This window comes from Eurytemora carolleeae, unplaced genomic scaffold (assembly GCF_000591075.1).
Source record: "Eurytemora carolleeae unplaced genomic scaffold, Eaff_2.0 scaffold731, whole genome shotgun sequence".
Lineage (NCBI taxonomy): Eukaryota > Metazoa > Arthropoda > Copepoda > Calanoida > Temoridae > Eurytemora > Eurytemora carolleeae.
The window spans coordinates 86,768-111,037 of NW_019396921.1; the positions used below are offsets into that span (position 1 = coordinate 86,768).

Here is a 24,270-nt window from a genome sequence, read left to right on the forward strand (position 1 = left end):
CTTAAAAGGGGGGATGTAAAACCGGTTTACATTTCCAGTGTATTGGCTAAATGCTATTGATGTTCACATTCATTAGATTTCTAATAATGATAATAATAATATTGTATGTACAGAGAGATGCTGGAGCTAGGGTTGGGACGGGAGGAGGAGGTTGAAGGATCCGAAGTTCTCCAGTCCAACTGCCTCCTGGTGGAGCAAGGCAGAGTACTGGATGAAGGAGGGAGTCTTAAAGTCACATATCCCTCGAAAACGGATCTAAACTTTGAGAAGACATCATTCTCTGTTGTTAGAACTTAACATCAAACATTTTGTCATTTCTCCAGCAAATCAATCCTTATTCACAAATAAACATCAATTGGAGGAAATTTCGCAAGTATTTGCATAAATTTAAGCTCTAGTTTAAATAATTATGCTGACATTTTGTGATATGATAATTGTGATGAATTTTGTCAACATTTTTTACATAAGTAAATAATTTGGAAATTCTTAAAGGAATTTAATGAGTGAAATTTTTTTCTAATTTAGTCTAGTTAAAAGTTAATGAGAACTTTAGAAATTTCAAAAGGTTTTTACAATTATTGTATTTCTATCAATTAATCAGGTTTTCCTAAAACTGAAGAATTCAGCGGCGCATCCGCGCAAGCATTGTTTTTAATTATTTTTTATATTTCATAGATTAAACATTTAACAACACAAATATGACAGAAGTGAAAACAGAGACCGGCGAAATCGACGATTTCTGTGCCAAAATATCGGCGCTGTGTGAAGAAATGCCTGACGTAAGTTGTCAATACTTAATTTTGACTTGATTGATAAACGTTTATTTCTATACGCACCTTAGGCAGGCGTCTTGAATGTTAATTTTGACCAATCGTAACTTCCCTCATTTTTGATTTATTTTTCTTCAGGGGATAAACGACAAAGTTATTCAGAACGAACTCCCGACCCTGGATCCTAGGTAATTTTAAAGGGACTGTTCGTTTGAAATGAAGGGGCGGGGTTAGGACTTACCACGGTATTATTTCTTCAGATACTAGGTCCGACTTTTCATGAGTATTGAGTTTCAAGTACGGTACTTGATTTGACTTCCAATTTGTTTTTTGATTTATTTAAACTCACGTGTCCCCACGGAGGTTTATGCTGAGAAATTTTGCCTGGGTTATTTTGAAAATGCACAAATTAATGTAAACATTTGTCGATTTTGACAAAGCACCAATTTTAACAGAAAAAAACCGCATTAATATATTTCTACCCTTTTCTCTAGGATAAGAGCGCAGTGTATAAACAGGCTGCTAGTGGCAGGAAAGATAGATCTATTCAAATCAACGGTAATAGTTCAAATAAAATAATTCCCCCCCCCCAGAAGTATGTTTTATTCGCTGTATTGCGGAAAATTAACATAACAGAAAAAGACATTTTTCCCAGGGGGGGGGGGGGCTTGTTTGTGTGTGTTATTCTTAATGTTTTAATGTTTTCAAATCGAGCAAGAGTAATAGGAACACAAATTTTATATAGATCCAGGCTGAAAAACCTAAGTACATAGTGAATTGAAACCTCACCCTGTATGCGGGAGCCCAAAGCAATCCCTAAACATGATGATTTGATTTGATTTGACTTGATTGGTTTTAAACATTTATTAACTTTATAAGATTCTTTAGAATTCAAGTATTAAATGTTTAAATTTAAGTATTAAATGTTTAAATTTCAACCCAAAAAAAAATTCTTTCTTCTAATTAAAATTTTTTTTAAATAATGGGATAACTCCCTGAAAAAACTTTTTGGGAAAAATGATTTTCTAAAGAGGGGTGCGGGGGAAAGATTTGCCAGGAAAAATACAACCCTGAAAATACCTTTATTCATTTTTCGTCAGGATGGTTTGATGTACAAGTTCAAGGCCCCGACAAGAGCTACAAACATCAGGGGGGATCAGGAGGAGAAAATAGTTTTTAAAATAATAGAAACTTCTGGTAACTTAGGTAATATAGTTATAATTATTTACAACTACTTTACAGGGAAGTCAAGGGAATTTTACTTTACTAAGGGTTCCCAAGACCAAGTAAAATTTAAATTTCTTGAAAAAGTAGTTGTACACAATTTTCATCTTTTGAGATGGAAATGCGCGAATTTTTTGCTGAAAACTTCGCAGAGCGGGTGGTTATTTTTATGTTGGTCCAAAGGCGGGAAAATAAGTAATCTGGATATTTCTTTAACAATTTTTAAATTGATGAATGACTATCGACCATATTTTAACACTAGTAAATGCTTTTCAAACATTTCATTATTTTTAACTAAAGTCTTTTTTATATAAAAATAAAAAATATCAAAATTTTACTTCTGAATTTGTATAATGCAGGAATCTGGTTACGAGATATTAGAACAAACTCCGGGTTATTACAGACACAGTTAAATAAGGTAAACAAAATGCTTAGACAACATAAAGTTATTCTAAACGTCAGTTTTAGTAAGCTTTTTATCAAATGGTTCATTAATAAAGGACCCTAGGCCTAAAAACGTTTAGCTAAGAAAATATGATAATTTACTGTGTAAATTATAAGCTTTCATGAAACTGATAAAAGCTGTCAAGTTTGCTAATTTACATATATATATATATATATGTTATTTTTGATTGAATAATAAATTGAATATATATCAATTATATATATATATATATATAATTGCACATGTATGAATATAGTAAATCAGTCAGGATTAATTAATGAAGATTATCGCAAGGCATGAAACGTCATGTATAATGAGATATATTAAAATGTTTTAATTTGAAGCTGATTCTTTAAATAAAGATATATGTATTAATATATAAGATATATTTATAAGATATAAGATATATATATATGTATAAGATATAAATATCTACTGTAGGTGTTTGAAGTCACTAGAAACCAACAAACTAATTCATGACTGGCATATGTGTTAAAACATAAAATACTAGTTGAAGTGAACCTATGGTACTCAAGGGCCATCAAAAAATTTAGCTAAATTGATCCAGCCATTAAGCGAGCTATAGCTGACATATGCATATACTAGCGAAAACTTTATTATAAAGAGAACATATATATATATATATATATATATATAAGCATATATGAATAAGTAAGAATGAGTAGTGATAAGCTAACTGAATATATATTTATCTAACACAGTATTTATACAAGATGCAGTAAACAATAATAAAAACAATAACATATGGAGTATGCTGTGTTCAGCATTCCAGAAATCCAACAGGGACGCCACATACATATACCTTAATAATATGTCTACTTTAGGTGTTAAAGTCACTAGAAACCAAGAAACTGATCAAAGCAGTCAAGTGTGTGAATGCTACGAAGAAGAAAGTTTATATGCTTTATGATCTTGAACCAGATAGAACCGTCACAGGTATTGCAGTTGTGTAGCTAAGTGAAAAAATATCCCCCCCCCCCCTTTATCAAACAAACAGGTTTACCCACAAATTATTCCACTTCAGAGACGACGGTATAGAATTTATATTGTCCGGTTTCCTTACATTCATTATTCTTTGCAACTCCAAACAAGTTTCTCTCTTAGTCAAATTTAATAAAAAGCCAATATTTAAGGCATAAAACTTAATTTAATCTTGGGATCGTCGTATTTTAATAGTTCAAAGCCGTTTTTATAGTATAATTCTTAGTGTGTAAACCTGTATCCTTAAACCTCCCCAGAGAAGAGAGTTTTGAGAATGTAATGTTTTGTAAAACATTTTGATGAGATACCGCTTATTGTTGATTTCTTATTAAATATGCCTGGTGTATCCTTTTCTATAAAAGAGGGGGGGGGGGGATTAAAAAAAAACTGAATAAGGGTGGGGGTTCACTTTTTTATTCGACGAATCACATTTATAATTTGTAATTTGAAGCAAGTAAGTTCTTGATGTCAAATTAAGCTGATAAACGCTTTCATTAGATGAGAGAAGATTTGTATGGCCCAGGATTGTTCAAATCAACTCTCACTGGTCAAATTCTCTTTATACCTTTAGAGATAGCAATAGCAAAACTGATAAACTTAAACTGGCGGGATTAATAATACAAAAGTTTTTTGAACAGGAAAATTAGGACGGGATTTGAGCTTTACACTATCTTTTTTTTCACCGATAGCGAATGAAGACAAATACACAGGATGGCAGAAGTCAGGATTTTCAAAATTTTTAAAAATTTAATGGAGATCGAATTTTGATGGAGACAAATATTTGAAATTTTGATCATTCATAAACCTTCCCTGGGGTCCCTAGATGTCCCACAAAAAATGTGGGCCCGATCGGTTCAGCCGTTTTGACGTTTATTGGATACAAACAAACAAACAGACAAGTCAAATTTATATATAGATAGATGCCCATTGCTCTATACTCAAAATGGGGAGGGGAGGGGGAGATTCTTCCCTTATCTTATTGCTTTATTAGGTGTCCACAAAGAAATAGGTGTTCACTAAAAGAAGTTTGGATTTTTCTGTCGTTTTGACGATTTTTCCTAAAATTCATTCGCTATATTGGCGTCTTGTTTTAGTATTTTTTTTGTTACAACTTTTCTGAGTAGGAAGGACTGACTTTTCAAAATGAGATAAAAACAAAATGAAATGCATATAGTTGTTTAATTTTAGGTCTGAAAAAAGTAAAAGTTCGTGCACTGGAGGACCCCTGGCTGTCAGAAATACATCAATGGTTCAAAGCAAAGAAGTAACCATGTTTTCTCTCTAACAATAAATAATTTTCCGGGTCCGTGAGGAACGGCTTATATTAGATTCTCATTTATTAACAGGAGATAGGATACTATTCAATTCTTGAAATTATTGTATTTACTTCACCTAACTCGTTTATTCTGTCCTCAAATACAATTGTTATGTGTTAATTTGTGGATGTAAAAGTCCGTGTCATATTGTTGTAAGAAAATATGTTTCTATTTCTTCTAGGAAAATTCGCGTCTCTTGAAAGAAATATGAATATGTTCTTCAAAGCATAGAAAAATCTACAGTCATCGTCCTATATATCAATACAATAAAAACTACTTTCGATTTCAATTGGTATTTATGACAAGCTTTCAAACAGCATGGATACACATACACATGAAAACAACGAGAAACTGTTAATTAGCAGCTTCTGTTTGGTTACTTGTAAAATTTGAAGAAAGCTTGTTAGAAATCAATATTTAAATAGAAAGTCGTCTTCCTTATATTTATATAATATTAATTGCACTATGGATTAAAAAGTAGATGTGGATATTGATTTGTTTTATCACTAGATTTTATCCCATATATCTGAGCTGGGTATAAGTAAAGTTCAACTACGGCTTGAGGATATCGAGGCTATTCTTCAAACCCTGGTATATGATGGCAAAGCAGAAAGAGGGCAGGTGCAATATTGTTTTTTTTTTCTTTCTAGATATAGTTCTATGCACAAAATAACGCTGATGCTGGTTTATTGTAAATTGAAAGAAGACGACCTAGAAAATATCTACGTTTACTTTGATGGTGCAATTCTTTTTTGCTGCTATATAATTTTTCAAAGCGTGCCTATTGACGCGTATTTGACATGTATCTTTAATATCTTTTATCTAGTCAATAATTCACTTTTTTACCATATAAAGGTATCTTATCTGTTCTGTGCTAGTATTAGTATTAAACTTTCAATTCTTAATCCTATGGGGTGCGAGTTTAGCGTCGACAAATACTAACTGTCAACCACCGATAAATTTAACATGAAAGAAATATAAATGTGACTTTATTGTTTCTTTTTAAATTAACTTTCTTTTTTAATATTCTAGGATGTAGAATCAGGTTCCGTATATAGAGCAGTTAACTCTCCAGTATCCACACCAGGTATAGATTGACCAGAGCTAAAAACTGGATACCCTTTATCTCTATATTCACTGTGGACACTTTTGATTTTATGATTAATCCTCTCTTTGGAAAAATATCTGCTGGGTTTCAGACAAATCAGAGTTCTCTTATTGATTGCGCGCAAAATGTCTCGTCTTCTGATCGGCTCTTCGGTTTTTGCATTATTATTATAGACATTTACCTAGACTAGACTAGACTAGACTAGATTAGACTAATCTTCAGATTAATAAAAATAGAAGATCAAGCATTATACTCGATATCCACAATTTTAAAGTTTTCAGCTTATAGCTCGGCTATTCTGTATTGATCCTTTTCTAAATGTATTCGACGGATTAAATGAATGAGAGATGTCGTGAAAGGATGAAATAGCTGTTTTTACAAATAAAATAAAATCAAATAAAAAGTTTCCCATTGGAATATGTTCTACCTCTGAATAGATTTAAAAAATAACAATTTGACCTCAGTACATTACGGCTTCTTGGATCCGGACCAGAAAAGAATGTTGTGATCCACGGATGGCGAAATCTACAACAAAACGTAGCTGTTGAAAGACAGTTTCTCAAGAGTATGGAATACCCCCTTTATCTGTCAATGGTCAATCAAATGTGAGGGAGAAAAACATCACTTTTCGATTTTTTATTAACCTCAAATTATTTTCTTTTTCAGGTTTTGTAAGATCTCCTTGTGGGGTTTGTCCCGTGATACAAGATTGTGGAGAATCTGGTCTGATTAATCCTTCCAGCTGTCAATATTTCAAGGATTGGTTAGATTTCTGATCATATAGGATCAATCTTTCCAGCTGTCAATATTTCAAGGATTGGTTAGATTTCTGATCATATAGGATCAATCTTTCCAGCTGTCAATATTTCAAGGATTGGTTAAATTTCTGATCATATAGGATCAATCCTTCCAGCTGTCAATATTTCAAGGATTGGTTGGATGTCTGATCATCTAGATTGAGAAGATCGGCTCTAGTCAGTCTTTAAGCACCTAATATATCAAGATTTTGTAAATGCTGTGAATTAAAAAATGTGAAAATCAATTATCATGCACTGCACAGTTCATTAAGATTTTATTTAGTTCATGATGATTAGTACATTAAGAATTAACAAACTGTGATTATTATTATTTAAATATTTAACCTAGTAATCATTTCCATCCTGCCAATTGCTATTTTTAACATTTTTTTCAGAAAATTTAAATGAAGAAAAATGGATAGTGAAGTAGATGCAGTCGAGCTAGGTATAAAGATTAGTACATAGGATTTGGATCCATAAAATCGGCAACAATTTAACTCGCTGGATCTGGATCTATTGATTAGCAAAATTTTTGCACCCTAGATCCAGATTCATTGGATCAGCAACATTTTAGCTTCCTGGATAAATTGAATCCGCAATATTTTAGCTCCCTGGATCCATTGGATCAGCAATATTTTGCTTCCTGGATCCATTGGATCAGCAACTCTTAGGCTTCCCGGATCCATTGAATCCGAAATATATTAGCTCCCTGGATCCATTGAATCAGCAATATTTTAGCTCTCTGGTTCCATTAGATCTGCAATATTTTAGCTCCCTGGATCCATTGGATCTGCAATATTTTAGCTCCCTGGATCCATTGGATCAGCAATATTTTAGCTCCCTGTGGCCGAATTTAAAGAGTTTGAGCGGCGGTTTAAATTTAAGCCGCGGTTTAAATATGGTTAGTTCCACTTAAAATTGTATCAAATGTTTCAAGATTTATGCCGGCGCTTAATTTGAACCGGGTTTTGGCGGATTTAAACCGCGGCTCAAATTCTTTAAATTCCATCTCTGGATCCGGATTCACTGGATCAGCAACACTTAGGTTTCCCGGATCCGGATTCACTGGATCAGCAATATGTTAGCTTCCTGGATCCGGATTCATTGGATTAGTAATATATTAGCTTCTAGCAGTATTTTAACCATATCACCAAGATTTTTAAAAATACACATTACACGTGTTATCTCATTACACGTGTTATCTCATTACACGTGTTATCTCAATGAAACTTTCCTACATATTGAATGATAAAGCAAGTTTTTTGCGAAGAATAAGACGGTTTTTTTATTTAAAGAAAAGACGAGATCAGATTGCGATTTTTCTTCATTTTGTACAAGGTGTTTAATTAAAGAAAATATTAACGCAACAGTTATCACAGTCATTTTAAACCTTTTAATACTTTGGACATATTTTAAACATTGGCTTATGATACTGTCCATATCTCAAGTTATAAATTGATTTTCAAACATTTAATTAAATGGATTTTAGATTTGATCTCAATCCACCGAAATTGCCTTAAACACTTCTAAATGTTGCATGGAAAATAATAGGAAAATCGTTAAGGGTTTTATCTTTGGTCAGAGAATAAAAAATTTAATAAATTAATATAAACAAACTTGTACGGCATAAAATTTAGAATCATTCTTGTGAAGTCCTTCAAAAACCATGCATAATTAAATCGGACTTCAAATGATGCAGTTTCCTGAAAGCATTTGACTTAAAAATGTTTAATTGAATATAATAAACTCCAGGGTATCTTAAAATATAAAATATTTCTCTTGTAGGAATGCTTGCTAAAATCTAAAATATTTCTCTTGTAGGAATGCGTGCTTAAATCTATTATTATTATTATTAAAACGTTTCTCTTGTAGGAATGCTTGTTGATCCTGTGCTGGCTGAAGGAGAGGGAGTATACCCTGTAGCAGGTGTACTCCCTGTAGAAGGTGTACTCCCTCTAGGTGAAGGTGGTGAAGAGGATGTTCCTGCGCATAGTATCACCATCACAATCAATGCCAAGGTGACAACTGTATGTGTAAACTAGCCTGGGAACCTAGCGTTTCCCAGATTATGCTTAGTTACTCCTGACGTTTACCCGCACTTGGTCGATTTTTACCGGAAAACTCAAGATAGAATCTCGAAACCAAGCTAAGAACATTCCTGTGGCTCTCCTGAGGTTCCTAATCAAAATTTGAGGCAAATTGGTCCAGGGGTTTCTGAGTTATGATCGGACAAATAAACAGAGATTACAACTTTATACATATAGAAGATTAGATGGAAAGGAATTCAGTAATTGTTGCAGTTCTAAGTTGTTGGTTAAATAAACAAATGTTTGATTTGGAATTTTGATCACATATGGGGAGGGGCGGGGGGGGGGGGGGTCATCACTTAATACCTAGCTTTTCAAGAATGATCAATATTAAAACAGTACAATCTTTTAAACTTTTCAGTTTATAACAACTGTTATTAATTTTAAAATACCCCACTTTAATGATTCAAAGTGGTAGCATTCATACCTTAATCTGAGCAACTATGAGGAAGTTAGACATGTTTTTTCTTCTTAAAATTAATCTTTTTAATTTGTCTTCAAGTGATTTGTGGATTTCTGCTACAGAATCAATGAAGAAAACCGTTAGAATTAAACACTAGCTATTTAAAAACATTTTTGACACTAGCTTTTACATGTTTTAGTCTCATATTCCATTTTGTTCAAGGGTGAGATAAATATAGATCAAAGCGCGCTAGCTGGTGTGCTTGGATCAAACCAGAAAAGTGCTCGGGTAACCTTTGTCCGAGTAGGAGAGGAGGGGGTAGTAGTGGAGAACCAGGTAACATCTATACCAGCATTTTCATCCGGATTTTGAAACTTTTTAATCCACTTTGCCTTAATATTTTGCTGAGGGAATATTTAATGCCAATTGTTCATACATGCTCATCTAGTAAAATAAGATCATCTTATGAAGAAAAATTATGAATGCGGAATATTTTGGAATTTTTGATGAGCCAGCTGTGATATTTGAAAATATGTTGATTTTATTTTATTTTATTTTATTATAGTTTAAACGTTCGTTTTTTCGATTAAAGAAATTTGTTAATTCGAAAATTAGATGATAGCTTTCCTTAATTAAATGGATTGTTGGCAGAAAAATTCAAGGGGTGTATATTTTCTCGAAAAATCATTTTTCTTCCAAAAGTTTTTTGTGGTATTTTGGGTTTTATTTGTTGAATTTGGAAAAATAAATGATGTTATGGGCAAAATAAATGAAAATGAAAAAGTACCAACTGAAAAATAAATTTAATTATCATCATAATTGTTCCATGTTCAGGTTGATCTAGATGCAAATGAGTTGATACAAGCCATGGGAGGAGATCCAAGTAAGTACGAACTAATAATTATAAATATTAACTTTATTATCACTAACATCATTATCATTACTATCATCACTATCATCATTATCATCAATATCCTCATTATTTTCATTATTTTCATTATCCTCACTATCCTCATTATCCTCATTATAATCGTTACCACCGTTCCCATCATTACCATCTTCATTACCACATTACCAATTATCATTACCATCATCATTATCAATCATCATTACCATCATTACCATCTAACTAACTGAATTATCATCATTGTCATTATTATTATTATTACTGCAGGTATGAACCCGATGTTAATGCTGGATCAGGAGCAAATGTTGAAACTTGAATCTGTTCTTCAGTCTGATGAGGCGAAAACATTCTTGGGGGAGGTAATAAAATGGATAGATGGATAGGATGGGATGGGATGGGATGGGATGGGATGGGATGGGATGAGACGGGACGAGACGAGGCGAAATGGGATGGGATGGGATGGGACAGAGAACGGGATGAGAAAAAGCGGACTAAAGGATAGCTTTACTAGATATCATCCAATTTGATTATATTATTTTAGGCTTATCATACAGACACTAACAATCCTGGAGACAGTTCCCAGGTAGTGATGAGCGCCTTTTATAGTTTCTATGTGTTAAGTCGCCATTTTGTTTCTAATCGCCATTTTGTTATAGACGCCATTTTGTTTCTAGTCGCAATTTTGTTATAGACGCCATTTTGTTTCTAGTGGCCATTTTGTTATAGACGCCATTTTGTTTCTAGTCGCAGTTTTGTTTCTGTTTTTTTGTTTAGACGGCAATTTTTTCGTCTCGCCATTAAGTAAGAAAGCTCTTCGTTGTAGGAGGAAGGAGATACTAAGCGTAGATCCCGTCGTTCTCAGCGTCAACAAGACAAAGATTTGCGTCAGTCAGCGCAGGTCATTCAAGAAGCAAACAGAAAGAAGTCCGGCCCTGTGAAATCTATGCGAGGAGGGCGGAGTCGGGGAGGTGGAAGACCTCAGCGGCGGCGAAAGATCCCCGCCAGTCTTCATGGATTTGAGTCTCCTTTGGTAAAGGAGCGGAAAGAGCGAAGGAGCAAGGGCGAGGTTGGGGCTGAGGATGATGAGGATAAAGATGATGATGATGATGAGTCTAGTGAGGAGGATGATAGCTGGGCTAGTGAGGATGATCCTGATCGGTTATGGTGTACCTGTCAGCAACCTCATAACAACAGGTCAATTCAAACTTGGTTTATACTATTTTGGGAACCCAGCTTTGTCTGGAGACTATGTTTTCCCTGTAAAAGTCAACCCACTCAGCCTGGAACAGTTAAACCGAGCTAACCAAATTTTTGTGGTTCTGCATATAAAATTTTTAGGCTGGACGGTCAAGGGGTTCAGGGGTTTTGATCGGACATGCAAATAAACAAACTAAGATTACTATTTCAAATATAAAGATAATCCGTTATTTGCATTTTGATAAAAATATGATTTTCAGGTTTATGATTTGTTGTGATATTTGCCTGGACTGGTTCCATGGGAAATGTGTTGGTATCACCAAAGCCAAGGGAAAGGTAAGTAATTTATTGCATATGATTTAAATATATTTATCTTTTAAACTTTTGATCGTTTTTTTTTTGAATTTTTTTTTTGACCAATAACCGTCTTAATAGCTAAATTATTCGAGCACTATCTGGTACATATTCAATCGAAGATAGACGCGGAACTCATTCTTTAGATTTTAAAATTGTTTTTACCTGTAAAAATGTTTTGATATATTTTGGCTATAATAAAAATTAAGCATGGTTTTCATTTTTAGTTCAGTATCTGTTTGCGACAAAGAAATACTTTTTTATATCTGCGTTTACATGTACAGTCAGCATTGTACCATGTACAGTGTAAATGTACAAAAAAAATGCGTTGTTTACATTTAAAGTTCAGGGTGAAACTGAAAACTTTCTTCCGGAGGCCTTTGTAGAAATAAGAATATTGTAAATTTAAAAATACGTCTTCTGTATCTGGACGGAACTCAGGTAACCAAAATCTCTTATTTAGGAGATGGAGGACGCAGGACAAGATTGGAAATGTCCTAAATGTCTCAATCAGGACGGGAAGGATAAGGACGAGGTTGTCGAGGCTGAGGAGGACATGAAGGAGGCCGAAGAGGAGGAGGAGGTTAAAGTTGGGGAGAAGAACTCCAGTAAGTCTCCTGGAAGAAGGAGAAGGAAAAGTGATGTCAAGGAGAAGGAGAAAAAGGTGTTCTTCATGTTTTTAAATTGTGAACGTTCATGAATGCTGTAAAGTGTAAATTGGCTCATTTGTTGCTCTATAGTTATGATGCCATTATTGTCTGAATTTGGTAGTTTTAGTATCAAATTATAGAATCTTTGAAGGTTTAAATTCATATTTTGTTCTAGCCGAAGCGTCCCTCCTGTCACATGTGCCATAATCCTCCTAGAGATTCCTCCATATACTGTTCTGAAGCGTGCATTAAAGCACATGCATCGCAGGTTAGTTTTTAGATGCTAGTCTTTTGATTTGAATCAGTTCATTTGACTTGAAAATAATATCGCATGATAATAAGAATAAAGCTGGTCTGTAGGCTTTTCCTCAAGAAGTTTTATTCGTTCCCGGCCCCCTCATTCAAAGTCATCAAAATGAAAAACAAAATAAACTGGATGAATGCCTAAACCACTGAATGGACAACATAGACAAAAGATCGAGATGTTTTAATTATCACACCAGTGATACAATTACATAAATTAAACCAATTAATTAAACGATTGTAAATTATTTTTCTAAATTTTATACGGATTGGTTTTGAAATATGAATTATTAAGGCGTTGAAATTACTGAAGGACTCTAACAAGGCTAAGTCTAATAACACAGTTGTTGTTCTTGAACCTAAAACTAACACTTTGCTCAACGGACCTAATGCACCAACACAAGCTAGTCTTCAGGTTAGTAAAGAATTTATTTTTATTATTAATTATTTTGAATTAAATAATGGTAAATAGTTTTGGCCAGTAATTAGGATCCGGGTACCGAATCCCTTGGATCTGCAACATTTTTGCTTTTTAATCCGGATCCGCAAAATACCTACCAAGAACTGAAGAAAAAAACTTTTCGCTCTCAAAACCTAAATCTAAACTGTTAAAAAAACGTTGAGATTGTTTAAAACTTCTTTATTTCTGAATGGTTACTCTATCATCAAGGTTCAGCATAAAAATATGTGAACAAAAAGAAGAAAAATGTTTTGAAAAATCAGTAGATCTTAAAGATTTGGATTCATTTTTTTCCGGGCGAATCCAGGATCTGCATCATAATTGAGATGAATATTAAGCACTGGTTTTGGCTTTCGTTTTCGTGTTTGATTTGGAAACAAAAAGGTCTTTTGCGTCATGATTTGGTACCTGATCAATCATTTCATGATCCTATTATAAATGTTTTTTGCTTGGATTAGTAACTTGACTCTAAAGCATGACATTACTGAAGTTTTCATATCCTGTTCAATTATGTGAACATGGATTATATTATTTAACTGAACGTTTTCTTGTCAAGATTTGCTACATGATAATAAAAATATTCTTAAACTAAACGTTTTCTTGTCAGGATTGGCTACGTAAAAATGAAAATATTCTTATATTGAACGTTTTCTTGTCAGGATCAGCTACATGATATTAAAAATATTCTTAAACTTAACGTTTTCTTGTCAGGATGGGCTACATGATGATAAAAATATTCTTAAACTAAACGTTTTCTTGTCAAGATAGGCTACGTGATAATAAAAATATTCTTTAACTGAACGTTTTCTTGTCAGGATTGGCTACGTGATAATGAAAATATTCTTTAACTGAACATTTTCTTGTTAGGATTGGCTACGCGATAATGAAAATATTCTTTACCTGAACGTTTTCTTGTTAGGATTGGCTACGTGATCATGAGTCCTACCATGTTGTGATGCCAAGTGTGCCGACTAGTTCAAGGTTTTATGATCATAAGAAGGTTAAGGGACCCAGAATCGTCGATCCACATAGGTACTAACTTCATTATTATTATTATTATTATTATTATTTTGTTGTTGTTTTTGTTGTTATTATTATGATTATTATTTTTATTATCTATATAGGAAAACAAGACATTTGTATAAATATATGTTGCCTATAGCAGGCCAAACGGCTGGACCGATTGGACTGAATTTTTTTTTATTATTACAGGCTAAAAGAAATTCGAAAAATTTTGTTCTTAATTTTTTTCCACGGGCAACGCCGGGCCCTTCAGCTAGTCATTATTTGTATGGGTATGGGTATGGCCGCAGTGCTTAGGATCCGAATCCGTTGGATCCGCAATATTTTGCTTCCTGGATCCGGATACGCAAAAAAAAATTTTTAGCATAAAAATTAGCGAAAAAAAAATAAGGCAATTTGAAAATTCTGCAATGTATGGATATGGCATGTAGTTTAGTTTATGGTGTGCAGCATGCAAGACTAAAATGATTTATTGTTTTGAAGAGTTCTGTCTGTGAACCAGAACACAAAATTAAAGAATCGATAATTTCATATTTCATTTTTTATTTTTTTCAGAGAAAAACTGCTTTTTCGATTAACTATCATACACAACACACATTTTACATAAAGGGTACTTAAATGATACTATTATTTAGTTCATGATGCTTTAATGTAAATTTTGTTTACAGGGAAGGACACCAAGAAATACGTAAACATGGAGAAAAGATGCAGAATGTTAGTAAGGTAATTTCTTCATTTCCTTCTAAAAGCATTTTACTGAAGACATGGATGTGAAGGATAAAGCCTATAAACAGATGGGAACGAATTCTTGTAACTTTCGTAGCTGTGGTTTCTACAAAACCACCTGGGACTCAAGTCCCCTGTGGCCACCCGCGCGAGCATAAACCATTGCACTGTGCTATGGTAATTGGCCGTAACACCAATATTGGAAGAGGCCGGGTACGTCGAGGGGTGGGCAGGTAGTAGTTGTCGCACTACTAGCAGCCCCATGATAGATAGATAGATAGATAGAGCTTGGTAATATAAAAGGGGTATTGGGATTTATACGCAAAACAAGACGCCTCAATTGGTTTAAATAAGAAGCCACAGAATGTCGTCTTTTCTATAGTTCAAAGAGATGTTAGGACTCTAAAAGCATATGTCTCACAAAAAAAAAATTGTTTTTAACGTAATTTCCTGTTTGAAATGCATAACTTTGATATCTTTGTGGATTAACTCTATCTTTAAACAGAGTGCAATTGTTAGTTTTCAGTTTTTTGGCCTCTTCAAACTAAGGGTTTTTTTGGGGGGGGCCTTTACACTTTACCGGCCTAAAATTCTGCTTTACACTAATAGAAAACTTTAATTGATGAGATCAAATTTTGTCGTAAAATATTTTGTATTTTTCATACAGATGAGATTTGCAATAAAATCTCAATTTTAGCTTTATATTAGCAGGATAGCTTATTCTAACCTAAACTGGTAACACACATTTAGAAGTTTTAACCGTATCGTTATTAAATTTCTGACCATTTTTAGCACCTACTCATTATTAATCTATTGGTAAGCTAGAGTTTTAATGTTGTTATTTAAATTGAAAACGTCATGTACAAGTGACCTGCACTATCCGGATACATTCCTGATTTATTATCTTTTATGTACAAGTATACACTAATGCATTATCTTCTACTATTGGACCATATTTGGAAAGACGACATATCAGATTTAGCTATTTTACTGTACCTAATACAAACAAATGGAACCATAAGAAAATGGATGAGGAGGTATTGCGTAAATGAATAATATCACCACTCTGTAGCTAATATGTAAATGGTCAATGTAGGGCATTCAGGGGTGAAAAAATTTCTTAGCTTTCAATATTTTAGGGGTGAATTTTTTTTTCAGAAATGCTCTAGGCTTTTTTTGATTATGTTTTCTCAAATAAAATTTTCTCGAAATCTTATAATTTTCCCCGGAATTTTCAAACGACTTGGAATATATATCCATCCCTGAAATATATTTACTACGACGTTGATTCAATTGGATTTCCAATCCCTGGATCATATTACAGGTTTACAGCAAGGGAGCATTATTAAACATATATATAAAGTAGTAATCTCCATTTGTCTGTTGTCTGATTGTTGTGTGTATGTCCGATCATAATTCAGAAACCCATTGTCCGATTGGCCTCAAATTCTGATAAGTGAACTCGCGGGACCACAAAAATTTCATAGCTTTGTTTAAAAATTTGAAGTTGAGTTAGTTTACTTAAATAATAAAGTTTAGCTCCAAGTAAATCTGGATTCCCAACCTAAATATATTTTAGGAAACATTGCAGTCATATTGTCATATTGGTGCGATAAAAGGTTTTGTGAATAAGGGCTTCTGGAGCTCACGATGTTTAATTTTTGCCTTTTTCGGACTATGCTCAAGTTTTAATGCTCAAATTTACTCTATTTTATCAATGTTTATAAAAGTTATTTTTGACCTTTACGGTTAGAAGAATGTCCAAAACTTATGCCGATTATCCTTGCATAATCACTCTGAAACATTAATATTTCAAATATTTAAAATTAAGATAAGTCTTTACTTTCAGTTTTAGAATAAAAGGTTCTTCAAAGTTCCAAGAGCTCATCAGTGTCTGGTTGTTCTATCACATGTTTCTTTCACTTCACCTTAACATGGGGTTAATTATTTTTACACCATGGAAAAGTTACAACTATGATCTCCAAGGGTTTCAGCCTCAATCGGTGGCTGATCAGTGATCCCCCCCCCCCCCCCTTGGTCAAATTCCTGCATACGCCCCGGTGGAGAGGGGAGGGAGAAAAAAAATGAAGTTTTGTGCTTCTTTTACTTACATCCCTGTCCATTCTGGATTTCTATCTTCTTCATCGTGGTATCGTTCAAAACTAACAGTTTCCTGTTTTCAATTTTGGTATAAAAGAATCAACTTTAACAGTTGAAATATTTTGATGTTTCAGGGTGTTGGTGTCGGGAAAGACAAACTTCTCTCTAAAGAAGAAATACAAGCAGAAGTAAAGGCACAATTAAAAAGGTATTTATTTGTAACCTAGTGAAATATCACGTTGAAGTAAAATCTGACATGTTTTCAATCGTCTTTACTACTCTTATTGAAGAGCTATTGGATTTCTTAATATGTAACCAATTAATTTTGATTTGCCCATACTTGTACATAAATGAAAAGTAGAGGAGCAGTGAGGATACAAAGTCATACCAGTAATGTAGCATAAATTTGACCTCCTCCTCCTCACTAGTTGAGTATAAAAAATTAATTGATGTGTTTAACATAACTGATAAATAAGTTAATTGAAACTATTCATGAATCACAGTTCACAATTTAAAAAATTGTTTATAAATTGAAAGTTGATAATTCTAAAAGAGTTAATAAAAGATGTTTTTTATTTACATTTTGCATTCTAACTATAAGGGAAACCTTTTTATGAAAATTATAGATGTTGAAAGTTAAGAAAAAGGTGAAAAGTAAAGATTTTTTTTATTTTCGCAAGTTATTCAAAAAGAGCATAAGTAGACTTTTTTGAAACTAAGTCTTACAAATAGTCCTTTCTTATTCTTTTTGATAGAAATGTAATTAAAGGGAATTACTGTGGTTTCCTTTCTTGCGGTTTTGCCATAAAAGTGACTTTTGGATTCAGTTTTCAGAGAGAATAAAAGAAACTTTCAAGATTTATTATTTTTCCAGGCTAGGAAAACGACAGCATCTTTTTCATTGTTATTCAGATAGAAGTTTAAAGGATACCGTTGTAAATTAGCCTACAGTCCCTTTAAATGTTTACGTTTGTTTAGAGCTATAGCAATGTTTGTTTAGAGCTATAGCAATGTTTGTTTAGAGCTATAGCAATGTTTGTTTAGAGCTATAGCAATGTTTGTTTAGAGCTATAGCAATGTCGTGTGAGAAACTAAGTAAACCTAAACGTGAGAGAAGAACATCTGAGAGCAGAGTGAAGAAAAGGATCGTGCACAAGGATCCAGAACCTGTCAAGGAATCTCCTAAACCCCAGGACAACAAGGTTTTAAGGTGGGTTGGTTTTGTATTCAATGGATACTTCAAGTCGTCTTGGAACTACGCAGCAGTTATTAATAATCCTTTCTTCGATCTTTCCTTTATATTCAAGCTAGGAGGTAATAGAATCAAAGGTATGTTTTTGTTTTAAGAGATACTAATTGCCCCCCCCCCCCCCAACCCAGCAAAGAAACCCCCCAAAAAATAATTTCCGTACCTAACTTCTGGGAATGTGTGGGAATGATATTTCGATTAAATTTTCACACCCTGTGTTTACACTTAACTCTGATTTGAGCAATTTAGCAACTGGTTTAAGAGTTTTTAAATACACCACTGAATAGAGTTTACAATAAAGAATGTAAACAACCAGTAAGTCCAATTTTTAGTTCTATAACTCCTTGTAACTAACTTTTTAATCTATCTAATTTACCTAATCCATCTACACTAACTGTCTATCCATCTAATCTATCTGATTTATTTACCTGCTTGTCTGTCTGATAATCTATCCATCTGTCCATCTGTTTGGCCGTCTGTTTATTTATCTATCTATCTATCTATCTGTTTAATTATCTATCTATCTATCTATTTATCTATCTAGGTCCCAGATAGTAAAGGGTGTCCGTGATGCCCTATATGAGAAGGTCCAGAAGTGCTCTGATCTTGTGATTCCTTTTGAGAAGATCCAGAAGATTGCCGAGGAGATTGAGATTGCTATGTTTGGTAATTTTTCAAATATTTTATTCCAATATAATGTCCTATCATCTTCACCTAGCGTTGCGACTTGTGTTTTTTAGTTTTGTGAATGTATATATAGTTATTGGTTTGTTTGGCTCAGTACGTAAGACACATTTAAATAAAAAAAATCATATATTCAACCTACCTTGCATTTAATCTGTGGAATCTATTTTGTAATAGGTATTTATTTTGAGGGGGTGAAAAGTACAGGGTTTAGCATTAAAAACATAAAATACATAAATGCTAAGTGTATTTTGTGATGTGGGATGTCCTGAAATCTTCTCTTTGCGTTGGGTTTTGTGTAAGTTTTCCAGGTTGCTTGGTTCCCAAGCTATTTATCCATTAAAATACGTTTCAGCAATTTAATGCCAGTTTGGGCTTGAAGGATACTCTCGCCAATGTTGCTGTCCATGAGTGTCTCCTTAAAAATACATTAAGGCTGACTCGTCTGGGCAATTTATTTTGTATTTCGTATTTTTTGCGATGTAGAGCAAAATACAAGTACAAGAAATACATATATGTATTAGGGTACTTTTATCCTGTACTTAGTGTATTTGGTGAGGAGCAGCTATTTACAAGAATAAGTTTAACTTGAATGAAATATATATGTACCAAGTATATTAACCATGTACTAGGTATATTTGTGAGATTGGAGCCAAGTACAAGAACAAGTACAGCAGTTTGACTTGAATATATATAGTCTATATGTAATCTACCAAGTACTAGGTATTTTTGGTGAGGTGGGAGCCAAGTACAAGAACAAGTACAGAAGTTTAACATGAATATATATAGTCTATAAGTAATCTACTATGTACTAGGTATTTTTGGTGAGGTGGGAGCCAAGTATAAGAACAAGTACAGAAGTTTAACCTACAACATCAAGGATGCCAAAAATGATGGATTGTTCAGAAGAATTCTTTTGAAAGATTTGTCGGCAATTGAGGTAATTTGACTTCAATACACCATCCGCAAAAAATTGCGCTCACACAAAAACTGTTCATCTTAGATTCCGCACAATATCTATGAGTTGCACTATTTGAAAGGAAGTGCAAAAAAGTGAGCAAATTTTTTAATTTACCTTGAAACTCTAAAAAGTTGAAAGTCTGAAGATGTGAAGATCTAAGTTGTATTATTGTAAGGTTGTAAGTATGTCTGCTGATGAATATGCCAGTAAAGAACTACATGCATGGAGGGAAGAAACAGCTAAGAAAGATCTCGAGGTAAAATCTAATCTCTTAATTACATGATTAACATTTTATTTTCCTCGCCCAAACATTTAAACTGTAAATAAACGGGAATCAAAAAACATTTGCAATTTATTGACTTAGCCATGGAAAAATAATTCCCTAAAAATCAATCTTTAAACATTTAAAAAAAAATATCATTAAGATCATGTATTTTATATTTACAATGGTGACTTTTACTTTAAGTTACAACCACAATGGTTCAACTACAGGGTGTCCTAGGAAACATGGCAGTCGAGAGACAACTTAAAGATCGTCTTTGATATCTGAAAATAATTTGCGGCATTCCTTTGTATACCATGTTTCTTGAAACAACATAATAACTAAGTAAGTACCCTGGAACTTTCAAAATGTGGTTTCCCTGTTTAGTGCTCTCAAAATTACCGTAGATATGAAGAATTACAAGTTAAGATTTAATCAATTTAGTTTATAGCTAACAAATTCAAATCCAAATGATTTTAAAAGCACAATAAAGACAAACCACAGTTGGAAATGCCAAGTGCTTATAATTCCAAGAATTTGACCTCCAACATTAGGTTGACGAATAAAATCTTATCTAAAGGATCAAAGACGACCTTTATTTCGTCCCTCAACTTTCATGTTTTAATGGACACCCTGTAAACTATTGAGCAGGCAATCAAGTCCTATGAGCTGGATCTTCTGTCGATGGGTAACACCTACCTCATGAAAAGTCATAAAGGGGAACAAGTTATAGAGAAGGTAGATATTATTTAAATTGTTAAGTAGTACTCTCTGTCTGTGTGTCTGTCTGTTTGTCTGTTTATTTGTCCGATCATAACTCAGAAACCCATAGACTGATTTGCCTCAAATTTTGTTGTGGACCCCGGGAGACCCACGGGAATGTTCTTAGCTTGGTTTTGAGATCTTCTAAATTGAGTGGGTCGACTGAATAGCGAAGATTTAGCTTCCCGGTAAAAATTATTCAAGTGCGGGTAAACAGCGGGAGTAACAATGAGTACCTTCTGCAAAGCTGGGTTCCCAAGCTAGTATATATATAAAGTTGTAATCTCTATCTGGCTCTGTTTGTTTTGATGTTCGATCATAACTCAGGAATATTTTTTCCGCTTTGTCTTAAATTTTGATTGGGGAACTCGGTTGAACCACCGGAATATTCTTAGCCAGTTTCAAAAATTCTGAATTGAATTGGTTGACTATCATAGACTAAGATTAGCCTCCAGGCAAAGCTGGGTTCACAAGTCATTTATCCATAAAAATACGTTTCAGCAATTTAATGCCAGTTTTGGCCAATGTTGCCGTCCATCAGTGTCTCCTTTTCTCTTCGTAAATCATAAATCTATAAATAATTTCGCGGATATTCCCCTCAAGTCATTTAAGAATCCAATTTTTGAAAACCCATTAAAAATTTTTTTTAGTTTGTAACAAGCTTACAATATTGGGTGTCTACTGTCCATATCAAAATTACAAAAATGGGTGAAAATTCAATCTTAGTCAATTTGTTTCTTGTACATGAAATGTTACAGGATGAAGGTTTGGATAAGCAAGAAGTTGTTGCCGAACTTCCAGAAGATCAACCTGAAGTTATTCCGGAGGCCTCAGTAGGTAGGATGCACGTAATGATGAGCAAGACACTTTAACCTAAAAGGTTTTTGAATTTTTTGAAGGTTCATCGAAAATCGGAGAAGTTTTACTAATTTTAAAATTAAACAATTATACTTTTACATAATACAGTTTAAAAATGTTGGAAGCTTTCCAGATTTTGGAGTTGCCCTTGAAAGACCTTAAAGTTTTAAAAGTTGCCTTTAAAATACGAACCAAGTTATTTTAATACTCATCTTTTGTCTCAATAGAATATTTCCCCTTTTTTGTATTCCTGTGATGTAATGAATTGACATTAGTGCTTTCATCCAGGAATCATCACAGTAAAGTGTTAATGCTCTCTTGCAAAAATCTATCAGCATATTTCCAATTACTCCATTAAACTAAAGCCAGAAACAATTTCAAAAATGTAAACGTATTGAGTTGCAGAAAAAAGTACAAGTGATTACGTAATGTACAACCAAAAACATAAGGGGTTACGACACTTCAAATTCTAACCGGTCTAGAAAATACTTGAATTAGGTTCATCGCTACACTTGATCTCCTTTGGACACGTGGCGTAGGTGCAGTGCAGTAGCACCTGGCGGTTGTTTTTAGTACTAAAAAAAATAATACTTTTGAACCATGAATTCACTGTTCAGGTCCTAAGACCCGAGAACACCCGAACCATGGGGATGTAACGGTTGAACCTATGTGTGATGTTTGCACAGGAATCTTTGCTCAAATAGTAAATTATAAATTAAACAATTGTGATTGAAGGAATCGAGTTCTTTTATTATCAAATCTTGAAACATTTAACATTTATTTTAACTGATTTTATTTATATTTAACGAAGACGGACAGTTTCATTATTATAAAGGAACCGGTAAATAAATTATCCTAGGGGGGGGGGGGGGAATTTATAAAGACTAAATGTAGTTTAGGTCTTTTGATAATTAAGGATCTGGAAACACTTAAACCCAAGATTAAAATGATTTCTGTAGAGAATAAATTTTCTTTTTAAAAACTCTGGGAACTTTTTGCAAAATGTCGTCTTCATATTGTAGTCCAGGGTTACCATAAAGGATCTGACTTCAGAGACAACTGTACGGAATTTATTCAGTTTTTCATTTTACATTCTATGTCCCTTGTACATGTAAACTTGTTTCTTTCTTTGCAAAATCATATATTTAATCCAGAACTCCCAAATTAATCTTCTTTTAGTTAATTCAAAGAGTTTCAGGTCGTCATTTGAGTCTGATCCGTTGTGGATAACCTTGTAATTTCATTGGTTTAGTTAATGGTCCACCTGACTCTGTGTTATTGGCTTGGTTTGAGCATGGATTGAATTTAGGTAAAATATCTGTGGATACTTTTGTAAATCTCAAGCTGAAGGAGGAGTTACCACACAAACCAAGAAGAAGATCAAGGTTAGATTTATTTTTGTTCTCAGCAATTTCAATCAGAAATACAATTATTTTCCAGTATTTCAATCAGAAATACAATTATTTTCCAGTATTTCAATCAGAAATACAATTATTTTCCAGTATTTCAATCAGAAATACAATTATTTTCCAGTATTTCAAGTCCCCCCTGTTAGGAGACATTGCGGCCCTTTTTGAGTAACGAGTAAAGCTTGTAAAGTTGCTTTTTAATTTTAGCGGATTTTCTGTGATTAATTTCCAAAATTATTTTGGAGGAAATCGTTTGGCCATAAACTTACACATGTCACTGTGAGATACCACAAAAAATTTGGGCCCATTTGGTTCAGCCCTTGCGTCGTTTATTGTCAGTGTCTAAGATATTATTGGTTGAAATGTTTGGGTTGTGGGTCCCACTCCCCAATTCTCGTGTTAGGATTGGGACTTGATAAAATATCCCGAAGTCAACGATTTTAGGGTTGGGGAAAAAGAAGGGAAAAAGAGCAAAGATTACTTAAATAAACCTTCTATGAAATAGACTGTCAACGTGATTTTAGGTGACCCTCTATATAAAGCGCAGTGATTACAGATACTCAATTTACAGACAAAACAAAAATATGTATGTCATTAGATTTACAGTGTGCCGTTGTGAATCAGGCATGCATCTCTTAAAATAAAGATTAACGGTTATTTACAATAATTTGATTTTCAACAGAAAAGCTTTTAGTTTTTCATTATTTCAAATTCATTACAATTACTGTTTTTTTAAGAATCTTCATTTCTATTTTTTTATATTTAGAAGTTCTGACAGGCGAAAGAAGAAATCTCACAAACATCGTTCTGACAGGGAGAGTAGACATAGTTCAGAACACAAACACAGATCCGGTAGTAAACATAGTTCTGGAGATAAACACAATTCTGGAGATAAGCACAGTTCTGGGGATAAACACAGTTCTGGAGATAAACACAGTTCAGAACATAGACACAGATCTAGAGAAAAGCATAGTTCTGGAGACAAACATAGCTCAAGGTACTTATTGTTATTGTTATTGTCATTATTATTGTTGATGTTGTAATAGTTTTTATAATACGATTATTTTGGAAATATTCTAAATTGAAAATCCGGGAACCAATCAAAACTTCATAGCACACGTACTCATGATATACAGATAATTTAACTTTATAGCACGATGGTCACTTTTTAGCACGGTGCTATAATATACAGCTAATTTAACTTTATAGCACG

General features: G+C 33.4%; 3 protein-coding genes across 5 annotated transcripts in view; all 3 read left to right on the plus strand.

Moving 5' to 3' along the window:
• Positions 1–112: 112 nt before the first annotated feature.
• Positions 113–3,422, plus strand: LOC111710136 (DNA-directed RNA polymerase III subunit RPC6). The gene is made up of 6 exons (XM_023484172.1): positions 113–779; positions 909–958; positions 1,265–1,328; positions 1,871–1,976; positions 2,354–2,412; positions 3,285–3,422. Exons 1-6 carry the CDS (start codon positions 699–701, stop codon positions 3,411–3,413), a joined length of 489 nt encoding a protein of 162 aa, XP_023339940.1. The 5' UTR covers positions 113–698; the 3' UTR covers positions 3,414–3,422.
• A 730-nt stretch (positions 3,423–4,152) lies between these two features.
• On the plus strand, positions 4,153–6,641 carry LOC111710137 (probable DNA-directed RNA polymerase III subunit RPC6). The gene is made up of 4 exons (XM_023484173.1): positions 4,153–4,161; positions 5,268–5,378; positions 5,790–5,844; positions 6,532–6,641. The coding sequence occupies exons 1-4, from the start codon at positions 4,153–4,155 to the stop codon at positions 6,639–6,641; spliced, it is 285 nt and encodes a 94-aa protein (XP_023339941.1).
• LOC111710134 (death-inducer obliterator 1) overlaps positions 4,604–24,270 on the plus strand; it is a 38,099-nt gene continuing 18,432 nt past the window's right edge. For all 3 annotated transcript variants that reach the window (XM_023484169.1, XM_023484170.1, XM_023484171.1), the window contains exons 1-26: positions 4,604–4,705; positions 5,268–5,378; positions 5,790–5,844; positions 6,532–7,107; positions 8,535–8,680; positions 9,375–9,488; positions 9,987–10,035; positions 10,327–10,418; positions 10,601–10,642; positions 10,883–11,253; positions 11,517–11,592; positions 12,074–12,274; positions 12,436–12,528; positions 12,859–12,978; positions 13,943–14,055; positions 14,715–14,769; positions 17,007–17,080; positions 17,939–18,082; positions 18,666–18,787; positions 19,621–19,745; positions 19,942–20,022; positions 20,680–20,766; positions 21,549–21,627; positions 22,266–22,334; positions 22,958–23,033; positions 23,824–24,054. In XM_023484169.1, coding sequence (XP_023339937.1) covers positions 7,077–7,107; positions 8,535–8,680; positions 9,375–9,488; positions 9,987–10,035; positions 10,327–10,418; positions 10,601–10,642; positions 10,883–11,253; positions 11,517–11,592; positions 12,074–12,274; positions 12,436–12,528; positions 12,859–12,978; positions 13,943–14,055; positions 14,715–14,769; positions 17,007–17,080; positions 17,939–18,082; positions 18,666–18,787; positions 19,621–19,745; positions 19,942–20,022; positions 20,680–20,766; positions 21,549–21,627; positions 22,266–22,334; positions 22,958–23,033; positions 23,824–24,054 — 2,591 coding nt within the window. In that variant the 5' untranslated portion in view covers positions 4,604–4,705; positions 5,268–5,378; positions 5,790–5,844; positions 6,532–7,076. The remainder of the gene's footprint in view (positions 4,706–5,267; positions 5,379–5,789; positions 5,845–6,531; positions 7,108–8,534; positions 8,681–9,374; positions 9,489–9,986; positions 10,036–10,326; positions 10,419–10,600; positions 10,643–10,882; positions 11,254–11,516; positions 11,593–12,073; positions 12,275–12,435; positions 12,529–12,858; positions 12,979–13,942; positions 14,056–14,714; positions 14,770–17,006; positions 17,081–17,938; positions 18,083–18,665; positions 18,788–19,620; positions 19,746–19,941; positions 20,023–20,679; positions 20,767–21,548; positions 21,628–22,265; positions 22,335–22,957; positions 23,034–23,823; positions 24,055–24,270) is intronic.